Below are 12,451 nucleotides of genomic sequence, written 5' to 3' on the forward strand. Positions count from 1 at the left end.
GGGAGAGGGCCACAGGGAGGGAGAAGGGGGGGCCCCCCCCGGGGGGGGGGGGGATGGCCACACTGCAATGCCTTCTCCTTCATCCTCCTCTCAGGATTTTGGGCGCGCATGCACACATGCCCAGCGTGTTTTTCAAGCCACCAGGTCCAGGACTTGAACTATGCAGTTGGCCATGTGGGATGCAGTGCCTTAACCACCACGCCACCTGCTGGCCTGTTATCAACCCTTTCAACGTAGCCACCACCTCTTCACTAACATTGCTGTACCAGAGGTCACCAGAGATTTTCCAGGGGCTAAAGAGCACACCTGACGGCCACTTCTCGTCTCCTACCCTTGGGCTCTCTGAGGCAGGTGTGCTGCTGACCAGATGCTGCCTGCTCTGTTCTGGGAACACGAACACCCTCAACACATATCTCTATCTCCTGCTGCCCCCGTCTCCTTCACTGGCTGTTCCTCTGTGCCTGGTACCTCTGAGGGTGGCCCTGTACACTGCCATGGTTCTAACGCCCACTGTGTCCAGGCTGGGCCCCCATTGTTTCTTTGTTGGGTTAGCATCTTCTAATCAATCTCTCTGTCTTTCATCTCTGAAACCCACCTTCCACTCTGTTGCCAGTTATCTCCTTTAAACCAAGTAAGATCAACATGGTCCTCACTCCAAAGACCTTCAGCAGCTCTCTCCTGCCCCACTTCAATGGCTCCTGGATTCTCCTGTCTAGTCCCATCCAGTCTCTTCCTTCATCTCTGTCTCTGCCATAACCCACAGACTGTGGCCAGGCAGGCTTTCTTCATGTCCTCCAAACACCACCCACTCCAGGCCATTGCACTTGCAGCTGGGAAGTCCTCTTCCCTGTTACAGCTCTAAAACCTACTGTATCTTTCAACATGTAGTCCCAATCTTCCTTTCCTGTGGACAGTTTTCTCATTTGTGCATAAAACACAGGAGATGTCCAGTAAAGTTTTTTTTAATGAATGAGCAAAGCAACCCTGTTCGTTCATTTCCGGTCATGACGAACCTCCTTCCTCCCTGTTGTCCCTGACAGCAGCAGGCAGGCTCTGACCTGCCCCCAGAACAGTCACTTCTGTACCTGTATTCTCCCTGGAGTACAGGACCATCTGTTTTCACATTGTCTGTGAGGGAGATGGGACCTGGACTAGAAATCCTCACAAAAGGGGGCAGTGACCCACTCATCCACCCAAACAGCTGTCTCCCCTGTGAGCCAATGGCCCACTCTCCAAGGCCATCATGAACGTGAGAATTGAAGTTCGCCGAGTATACTTACAAGTCTTGTGAGGGCTGACTCCTGTCTGGGGTGACTCTTCGCTGCTGGGCTTGAGGTTGCTGAGAAATGATGAAAGATGATTTATTGTCAGAAGGGGATACCTTGTGATGAAAGTCAAGGGGATGAGAGACAGTGCTGCAGTAGTGAACAGACTTTTCGGCAATGTTTATGATCTCATTGCAAACCGCTTCCTGTGAGGTGGCCCCAAGATATCCAGAAACCCCCATAAAACAGTCAACATGGGGACAAAAAAATAAAAAAGAAAGAGAGGAAGAGATGTAACATTCCAGACGAAGCACGTAAGTCCAGGGAAAAAACAGAGTTGAAGATCCAGGTTAAAAAAATAGATAGTCCAGTAGTGGAGTGCAGGAAGGATCCAGGCGTAAGCATGGAAAAACAGGTAAGATACAGAAGAATTGGGGATTTAGTATGAATATTAAAAAAAAAAAAGTAGCAGCATAAAAGCCTGCAATTAGTAGGCAACTGTTACAAATGGAATAATCTCAGGATAGAAATGCAGGTATGTGTCCCCAGTCATGCACTAATACGTTCATTTAATCCCACATGGAGGCAGAGTACACATTGTCTCTAAATTCCTCTGCTTTTTTTGGAGAAGGAGGGGAGTGGCCTAAAACCTCGCTCTCTACGACAGCCATAGAATTCTTATAATACTGGCTCTGTGGGTTAACCACACATTATTCCAGTCTAGACGGGAGGAGTCAGGATTCTCTTTAGAAAAGCTACATCTTATTCAACAGGCATCTTACCACATAGCTCTTTTCAGATTCTGTGAGATCAGGTCCTGCGCTCAATGAATGATGAGAAGGCTGTGATCACCAAGCAAATTATAAGGGAGACATTTTAGCAGATGTCACATTGGAAAAGAGTCAAAATAAAAGCGTGAGCAAATACACATACCACACCATCACACGGAATGACGCCGGATCCTCGGGGCCTACAGCCGCCGAGGCTCTGTGGCAACACGGAGGGTTGCACAGGAGAGAATGCGAATGCACAGGGTTAGGAGCGAGCATCCAGGCGAGGAAATGGGAAACTGGGAGCGTGGCTGCAATGAGGTGACAATGTGCGACATGGGTCCTCGGACTGCAGGAGACACACAGAGGGCTGTCCTCCGGCAGCCAGGCAGGCTGGGCCCCTCACTCTCGGCTAACGGACATCTAGGGGAGAGGCCACTGTGCCAAACCAAGGTTAGTTGTTTTGTTGGCTGGGAGCCCCTTTTGGCCTAAAACCATATTTCAGTACTTGGAATAAGAGAATAACACTTCTGAAAAATTCCTTGGCAACATGTGAAGTTCCAGACAAGACCAGTGCCCTGGCAAAGTCTGCACATGACACTCCGGTGAGGCAAGAGGTAAGGTCAGGGGCTCAGAGGGCACAGCTTGCTCTGGAAACAGGACAGTGTGTTCTGACAGATGTCGAAGTGAGACTGCCACTCACCACTCAGCAGCTCAGGTATTCCGTACTAACACAGAAACAGGTGCCACTCATGACCACGCAGGTTGGCCTCGTACGTGGGCCACCCACTTCATTGAAGTGTTTGGGATCATCCCCCAACCCATGCCAGAACTTCCATTCCAAGCTCTAGGAAGTGTCTCTAAACATTGGAAGACCACCCTTGGCACTCCAGGAGTATGTGAAAATTGCAGCAGGGCTTACAATGCCAGGGCCTTCTGGAAGGGCACTACTTAGAAATCGTTTTCTTATGACCTTGTTTCATAGAAAAGTCTGGAGAGTGTCAGTCCCTCTCCCGCACCGGGTTACCCGCGAGTTAGTGGCCTATTGTCTTCGGGTTTCCTCTACGATTCCCCTTGACCCCTTCTGTCCTCACACCGTCTTCTACCTTGGCAAGCGTGCTCACTGGCACCTCTTTCAACAAGGCCCACAGAAACCCTGGAGACAGGTAGGGTGGAGTTTATCGTTCTGTTTTCTTTAAAAACCCAAAGGTGACACTCAGAGGGGTTCCATGCATTCCCAATGTCACACGGTGAGGCAGAGGAAGAGCTGGCGTCCCATCTCACTGCAAGGCCTCCTCTGACTCTCCCCTGTAAACACCCTCGCGCTTTCGCCTGACCAGTTCCATCCCAAGTACCCATCCTCCTGTTCTATTCCTGTCCTGTCAGGAAACCTCCTCGAGCTCTTCCAAACCTCTTCTAAACCATAACCACTCAGACTAGTCCCGGTGGACACTGGCAGGGGTTGAAACGGAAAGAACTGAAGGGGCCATTTCTTGCTCCTTCTCCATCTTGGGACCTGCAGGCCTCTGCAGGTGGCAGGGAGCTGACCTTGAGTTGCTCCACTCACCACCCATCCAGCTTCTGAATCAAGGCTCCTGGTAACAAAGCAAAGAAATGGACAGCCCCAAGTCCCTTCTGGGTGGCTTTTGGAACGATGCAACCCTTTCTGGGCACCATGAGTACGTGGTAGCTGCAGGCAGATTTTGATTTGGCAGAAGGGAAACCTTTCTAAAAGTGAGAGCTGCCCACAAAGAAGGGGCTGCTTTGGGGAGACAGAGCTGGCCGCCACAGCAGCTGAGTGAGCGGAGGCTGCTGCCGCTGCTGCCAAGCAGATGGTTCTCGAACATCAGTGTGTGTTAGGTGTCACTGGAGTCCTCCTACGATGGAGATTCTCACTCCAGTGAGAATATATCCAGTGTGTCTTGAGACTGATTTCTGCTTGGGGTGCTGACACTACTGGTATACAGACCAACCCTGGGGGGCAGGGTGGTCGAGGACCTCGACCCCCTACACTGCAACTCGTTGGCTACAGTGTGTCAACCCCATGCAGGTCATGCCTTGTGAAAATAAAGTTCTCATTAAAAACAAAATATTCCTGACACCAGCTGGTGGCCTAATGACCGTGGCCAGGTGCACTACAGAGACAGGATGTGGACGGTCTCTTGGTTGGGTCTCCCCAACACATAAAAGCTCTCCAATGTCCCCTGGTCAACTGAATCCCAAAGGAAGGACTGGATCAGATTGTCGAGCAAATAATTTGGTGCTTAAAAGAAGTTTAGTGAGGGGTCGGCAGGTAGTGTGGTGGTTTAGATGCTGGACTCCCACATGGCCAACCCCAGTTCAAGTCCCGGACACAGCAGCTTGATTTCTCTCTCTGTTGAGTGTGTGTGCCGTAGCAAATTAAAAAACAATAACTAAATAAAATTAAATAAATAACTCTAAAAAAAAGAAGAGGTAATGAATCAAATATGGTAAAAATCTGGTATTTCATAAGCATACACAGGTTGATTACCTGATCTGACTTTTTTTTTGGAGAGGTTTTTGCTATAGGGCGCGTGTGCTCGCCAGTAAATAAAATTAAATAAATAACTCTAAAAAAAAAAAGAAGAGGTAGTGAATGAAATATGGTAAAAATCTGGTATTTCATAAGCATACACAGGTTGATTACCTGATCTGACTTTTTTTTTTTTGGAGAGGTTTTTGCTATAGGGCGCGTGTGCTCGCGGGGGGATGGCCATGCTGCAATCCCTTCTCCTCCATTCTCCTCTCAGGATCTTGGGCACGCACGCAAACACGCCCGGCGTGAGTTTTCAGCCACCGGGTCCGGGACACGAACCGCGGTCGACTACGTGGGAGTCCAGCGACATAGCCATTACACTAACTGCTGGTCCTCTGACTATTTTTATTTTATCGATTATTATTTCTTTTAGTTTGACCAGAGAGACAGAGAGAGAGGCAAAGTGAGCAAGCACGCTGCCAGGTCCAGGACTCAAATTGTAGCTGGTCATGTGGGAGTCCAGCACGCAAATCACCACGCCACCTGTCTTCCAGCCTGGACTGGGAATCGAACCAGCGCCTCCTACATGATCCTAGCCTACGGAGCACAGCACCTTTGCACTGCAGGGTGCACTACGACAGCTAGGCTGCATCTGACTTTCTAAATACAAATTCGTGTTCATTTATGATGGAGCATGTACACGTGCACATGCATGTGCATGTGCTCACGAGTGCGAGAGACAAATGAGGAGCAAGCATCCTCCTCCAAAGGATCTGGTCACATAGCGACCCCATCCTACAGGCCTCCAGCCCATTGGCTACGGGCAGTCGCTTGCAGGTCTGGTGAGTTTCAAGCTGACTGGGCCAGGGATTTGAACTGTGTTCACCATGTGGGATTTAGCTTCTCGTGAGCAGAACGTCGCCCCAGTGCCACAGAGCCGGCCTGCACTGATTTTTGTACTAACCCTTTGTCTTAGCGAGTGCAGGGGAGTGGATTTTTAGGCTCAGAGAAGACTGGAGACTTGTACAAGGTGGTTTAGCCACTTGGTGTGCCAACTGAGCCCCTCAGTGTCTAATCACCACACGCCATGCTGCTGAGGGTCACCGTGGAGTTGCTGGGACTATCGGAACACCCCCCGATGCCCACCTCTCCTGAAAACAGGCATGGTAACTTCTCAAGTACCTTCTACCCCAGGGGCTCAGACATTCCCTTATGAAAAGGTACCATGTGTGGTCAGAGACAGCATCTGGTCATTAATCGGGGAGCCACGGTTCCGGAAAGGGGTACTGCTGGGCTAGTACCTTCCTTGGTCTCAGGCCACTTCCAAAGCAGGAAATTGTCACAGAGCCTTAACAGCTGGGGAGTGCAAAGTCAGCATCACTGCCCTCCCGCGGCATTTGCTGAATAAACCGGGAAGACGGCATGATAAACATTTATCTTATCAGCTAAGAGTCCACTCCTCCCTGCTTAGATTTCAATGAGATTACTTGTTTAGCTGAATGTAAACTAGTTTTTTTTTTGGGCAGGGGTGAGAGGTGGCATGGGGTGGGCCTTCAGTGGAGAGGGAAACCAGTATCTATCCTAAGAACCAGTCCTACATCTTCAAGGCTGCTTACCCTCAGATTTCGTCCCCCTAAGCATATATTTTTCCTTTTTATTATTTGTTAAATTTTATTAATCATTACTATTACTATTTTTTTGTAATCTGCTACTGGACCTAAGGGAAAATGAGAAAGGAAGCTGCCAGGTCTGGGACGTGAACTACGGTCCTACCTGTGGGAGTCCAGCATCCTAACTACCATGCCATCCACTGGCCCCTTTTCCTGGCCTTATTTTCTAACCACTTTGCAGTTTCCTACAGCTCTCCCCAAAACCTGTGCTGTGGAGATGGTGGCCAGTAGCCACACAGGGGCACCGAGTACTTGGCGTGTGGCCGGTAAGAAGCGAAAGCTGCCGCTCAGCATGAAAATGTGCACCAGGTTTCGAAAACCTAGTACAAAATGAAGGACATAAAATACCTTACTAGTGTTTTGGGATATTTGTGTCAAATAAAATATATTATTGAAATGAAGTTTACCTGTCCCATTTTACTATGGGCTACTGAGAAAATGTTTGTTTTAAGTTTTGCCAGAGGGCACGTGCACTTCCCAGAGACAGGAAGAAAGGGAGGAAGGAAGAAAGCACCCACCAAGGGGAATGCCCACGTCACAATCCCTTCTCCATTTCTCCAGTCGGGATTTTGGGCACGCACATGTGCCCAGAGTGTTTCTCAAGTCACCGGGTCTAGGACTCGAACCACAGGGTCTGCCATGTTGAATCTAGCTGTCTTAACTAGTAGGTCAAGGTGCTGGCCTGCTACTAAAACAATTTAATTTTGTTTCAACTGGACAGTGCCACTCTGAACACCCCTCAGGTCCTCAGAGTCTGCTCTCATTTAAGCCTGAGAGTAGAGATGAGTCCTAATGAGGACCTCATCCAGGTAAGATGAAGAGTATTATCTCATGCTAAGTACATTTTGGAGTCGGAAGGTACATCCTGGTTTTTCACATGTTTACAAAAGCAAGGACCAGCCTTGTGTGCATGCACACACACACGTGCCCTTCTGCCCTCCTCTGCCAGAAGCAGGCAGGCGACAGCTGATGATCCAGAAACTGCTCTCTTCCATATTTGCACACAAGTCGTCCCTTCTGGCCTGGAGCACACGTTCCAATGTCCCCCCGTGATCCACACTGCCTGTGTGTCCTTGCTCCGTTGTCATCCTAGCTCCAGTTCACAGAAGTCCCTCAGAAACCTGATCTTCGGTCCTTGGAGTTGTTAATCTCTCTGGATCCTCCAAACACTGGTGCTACTGGAGTTATGAAGCATCTGCTTCCAGCTCTGGGTGTTTGCCAAGGCCTTGAAGCCCAACAGATTGTGCACAGGCTAAAGAACACAGAAGTCCTGGAGATGCGGTCAGGACAGAGAAACTCGACCACCGCAGGCCCGAATCCCGCCAGAAATACCAGGTACCACTCTTCTCTCCTAGTCCATCCGGGCCTCTCAGAGGCAACATTCCTCTCGTCAACTTGTGTCCCCTCTCTTCTCTGACTCCACCTCACCTTTCTGGCAACCTACACTGGCCTTCAGCGTGACAGTTAGAAAATATGGGTTCTAGTCCAGTCTCTGACACTGATTATCTTTTGAGCAAATACTAACTTTGTTGGACTTCGAGTTCTAAAGTAAGTAAGAATACTGGACGAGATTTACATAAACATACCTTTGGCTCTATACTCTATGATTGGCATGTGTCCATCCCGTGAACTGAGAACTAGGACCGGGGGTGGGGTGGGGTGGGGGGCTGACTGGCTTAATGGAGGCACACTCCACTCACTGTCTCGAAGTCTGGGTGGAGGTGTTCTGATCACAGTCCGGGTCCAGGTACAGAAAGAGCTCACTTGTGAGAGGGCGAGTGAGGAGGCTCCTGGAACACCTTGGCAAACTCTGCCAGGGTCAGTGAAGGCCTGAAAGACTCAGCTCCTGAGTTTCGGTTCCAGGAAATCTCAAGTACCCTCAAAGTAGCCTCTGAGTCCACTTCTTTCTTTCTTCTTTTTAAAATCATTTTCGTTTTCTTTTTTCCCTGAGAGAGCAAGAGAGAGAGAGAGCACTCCCGAGTGGTGTGTGGTCGTACCACAATCCCTTCTTCCCTGTGTTTCCATCCTGGTGGGATTTTAGGCATGCACACTCAGGTACGCTCAAAACAGCCTCTGACTCCACTCATTATCTTTTTAAAAAATTATTCTTTTTTTCTGAGAGAGAGAGAAAAAAAAAAGCATTCTCCAATGGTGTGTAGTCATGTCACAATCCCTTTTCCTCCATGTTTCCATCCTGTTGGAATTTTAGGCAGGCACGTGCTCATTCAAGTTTTTCAAGAAGCTCGGTTCAGGATTCAAGCCACCAATTTCCTTAAGTACTATAGGGCTGGCCCGCCAAGGAATTTTCCTACTGAGATTCCTGAGAAGATCTCAGGTTAAATATAAAACCAATTACAGTTAGTTCAACTGCATATCACCTAGACTTAATATTGCAAATTATTCAATAGAAAATGCATGAACTTTGTGGTAATTTGCATCTGATCACAACACTAGTGAAATGTTGAGCCAATGCTCAGCCTCGCCCATAGAGCCTACAATATAGTCTTCTATTTCTTTCATAAAATGGGAGGGGAAGTAATGGCAGATGTATTAAAATACAAAGAACCCCAAAACTTCCCAAGAGTAGCTGTGCCTTCGCCCACAAGGCAGAACAGAAAAAGGAGAAGCACTAATTTAGGACTGCAAATTCTAAATGTTCTAAATTCTGGATTTATGGAACCCAAAGTAAAATGATTCTCTTATCTTCTACTTTTACCTTTTTCTCTCCCTCCTTCAGTGAGAGGGAAAGGATGAAATACGCATTTCTCTCCCTTGCTACCTCAACATTACACAGTAGTTATTTATTGGGTCTTGACTACATGCCTGGTGCCAGGCTTGTCTCCACTGTAGCTTGTTTCATTCTCATCACTCAAGGAGGTAGTCACTAGTAACCTCGCTCACAAACGAAAAACGAAGGCCGGCATGGCTGAGTGGGAAATCTGAAGAGCCAGGATTCAAACACATTCCAAGTTGTATGCATCCCACTACAACTTGATCTTCCAGACTTGTGCTCTGCCAGAGGGCGCCGTCAGGATGGCTGGAGGGACGTGCTGCTCAGGTCGTCACCCTAACTTACCCAGTACCTGTGAGCTGGCACTTGGGCTCCTACCGAGGTTGTTCTCTCTCCTGACACCTTTCCAGAGATGGACACTTTGGCTTTGGGTCTTAGTTCTCTATCTTAAGTGCTTAGAGAATCCCTGCTGGTTATTTTGTTAGAATTAGAGCCGAGCCAGCAGGTGGACTCCTCCATGGCTGACCATGGCCGGAGTCCTGGCCAGCAGCTTGAAACTCATGCCAGGCGCATGTCCATGTATGCTCACCCCCCAGGGGGGGATTTCTCACTTTCTATCTGTCTCTCTGTTTCTCCAGTGAGCACATGTGCCCTATAAAAACTGCTCTTAAAATACAAATAAATAGGGGCCGGCAGGTAACATGATAGTTAAGGTGCTGCACTCCCACAGGATTGACTGTGGTTTGAGTCCTGGATCTGATAGTTTGCTTTCTCGCTTTCCCTTTCTCTCTTTCTGTCTCTCTCTGGTCAAATTAAAATAACAACAACAACAAAGGGACTGAAATAAGTAACTCTTTTTAAAATAAATAAATAAATAAAATAAAAAAGCATAGGAGCCAATGTCTCATTCCATCCCGTAAACTGAACACCCTCTGTATTTACTTAGAGATTTCCCTTCTGAGTGAGTCAAAGGAAGATGTTTCCCATTTATACTTGAGGATCTCAGTATTTTCAGTTTCCTTCTTGTTCTTGTAAGTTGGATCACACGCGTTCCCTTCTATTTCTGACTCCATCCTCCAAGCCTGTGCCTTTGTTCTCATCTCTCTGGGAACCAACCTAGCTTCCACGTGGTGAGGGACGTTCCCTGTGAGGTCACAAAGCACATCTTTCCATCCTCAGCTGAGTAGCCTCTTCCCTCTCCTTTCTCCAGGGCTGTGGTTTGTTTTTGTGCGTCTTGGAGATGCTTGGAGAACACTTGGCTTTCCCGTAGATCTCGATCCGTCACATCCTCAGATCTGATTGTTCGTCTGGCTTCCTGTCCTTTAGGAACCAAACTGAATCATTAGTTTTGTCACTTTTCCCATATCTCAGTTTTCTCATCGCATCATAAATACTGAAGACCCCCTGAGCTGGAGTGGTCGATGAGGTTCCAAAGAACTCACAGATCGACTGAGGTGTGAGGACAACTGTGTGTGCCACCCTTTCCCCAAACCACTGGCCTGAGGTCCTCAGCTGACCTCAGATTCTCAAAGATTCTGTGATCCAGGAAAAATTATGAGTCACTAGCATAGATGATCTTTAAAGATTTTTCCAAATTCAAAATTTCTGAGGCACTCTGAATGGCTGAGACTTAAAAACCAAGGCAGAGGCCAGTTAGCAAACAGTGCTTCTATCTTGGGAAACGGCCTAGCTTTGATGATCCTGAAGATGGAGATTTCCAAAGTGATCTTCCACTTCACTTTCTCGATGGACTATTCTCAACCTTGCTGGGAGCCAGGAGATCCTAAGGCATGGAGATCCCAAGGCAGCTGGATCTCACGTGGCCGACCGCACAGTTCAAGTCCCAGATGCAGTGGCTTGAAAAACACTCAGGGTGTGTGCATGTGTGCCCCAAACCCCAAAAGGAGAATGGAGGAGAAAGGATTGTGGCATGGGCATCCCTCATGGGGAGTGATTTCTCACTTTCTCTCTTTCTCTGTCTCTCTGGCAAGTGCACATACACTACAGCAAAATTAAAAAAAAAAAAGAAAAAGAGAGAAGGAAAAGGAAAAAACCTTGTTGGCTAAACTTATGGTGAATAAAATCCAAAAATTTGGTTGATAGTTCTGAACTGTTTGGTGCTTGTATGTTTTTATCTAACTAGGTAAGTTGTCCCTCAAAAAACATTAGAAAACCTTTCATTTTTCAATTGCGAAGGACTTCAGGTCTATAATCCACCTTCTAAAGTGTTGTATTTGTTCTATGTCAATTGAAATTCACACAGGATTTTCACCTAATCATAGACGATCAACACTCAAATGAACCGCAGTTCTCTCAACTAAGTATTGTATTTATGTATGGGGAAACTTCCAGGAAAGAGAAGTGGTTCATCTAGACACTCAGCAGGCAAAGAGCAGAGCTGGGCTAGAACCTGGGTCCCTGTTTTTCAACCCACTGCTCTTCTCACCCCTTCCTGATTTCTCCAGAGACCCCCTTGTACTTCATTTATCCTCTTGATCTGTTCAGAGAAACACACACTTAAAAACACCAGCAATCAGCCCAAAGTGAAACCTGTCTGAGAGGCTACGAAGGAATAAGCACTCTAATTTTTTCCTTCTTCCTTCCCTCTCTTCTCCCCTTCCTCTTCTCTCTCTCTCCTCCCTCTCTCCATTCCTTCCTTCTTCCTTTCTTTTAATTTCTGCCAAAGTGTGTATGCACTCACTGGAGAGAAACAGAGAATGAGAAGCCACGTCCTATGGGAGATGGTCACACCAACCAGTCCCTTTTCCATCTCCTCCCTCCTTCCTGGAGTTTGGGCATATACACACATGCCTGGCATGGTTTCTCAAGCCAGCGAGTCCGGGACTCGAACCATGCAGTCATGTGGGATCCACTACACTGCGGGCTGGCTTAGCTCGAACCATTTTATAGAAAGCGCTCACACATCTTCAGGGAGCTGGGGGCAGGTGACTGAGAGGAAGAAAAGCAGGGACTGAGTCACAGGGTCACCATGACTGTGAGGAAAGTGATGTGACACAGTTAGACGGTGCTGATGCAGATCAGAGGTGTCAGTGAGAATCTTCCAAGGTCTCGTCTTAGTCTTCTCCCAAGTCTGATCCTTCTATTCGCCCACAGACCTGACGCCTTACCCACCCAAGCCAGGAATTGGCCATTCTCCCCAGCTCGGACTTCCAGAGTAAACGGTCTGTGACTCTTGCTGTCTACATTATAACAGAATACGCCTACTCTATTCTAGTAGAAGGTGTGAGTGCATCTTACTCCCCCACTCTCCCCAGTGGAGATCATAAACGCCCGCAGTGATTTGTTTATCTTCTCTTCATTCAACGAATGAAACATGAGAACTGAGCACCTTGCACAAATGGGGTGTCTGGTTCCCCCTTAGGCTGTCAAGACTCTAACAGGGACTCTGTCACCAAAGATGGCCAAAGGCAGGAGCCCCTTCTGAAGTACCCCATTTGTACAGCTGCTGGTTACTGCTCCAGCCACAGGAGGGGGGAGAAGAGGGGGTGACGGAGCCA

The 12,451-nt window shown here is 48.0% G+C and overlaps 1 protein-coding gene across 1 annotated transcript in view; it reads right to left on the reverse strand.

Moving 5' to 3' along the window:
• The window catches only part of SORBS1 (sorbin and SH3 domain containing 1), a 140,974-nt gene that overhangs the window by 9,070 nt on the left and 119,453 nt on the right, over window positions 1-12,451 (reverse strand). The window contains 1 exon segment of the mRNA XM_027766694.1: window positions 1,281-1,339. Coding sequence (XP_027622495.1) covers window positions 1,281-1,339 — 59 coding nt within the window.

The sequence above is a fragment of the Tupaia chinensis genome, unplaced genomic scaffold (assembly GCF_000334495.1).
Source record: "Tupaia chinensis unplaced genomic scaffold, TupChi_1.0 Scaffold143636_1, whole genome shotgun sequence".
In the NCBI taxonomy this organism is placed as follows: Eukaryota; Metazoa; Chordata; class Mammalia; order Scandentia; family Tupaiidae; genus Tupaia; species Tupaia belangeri.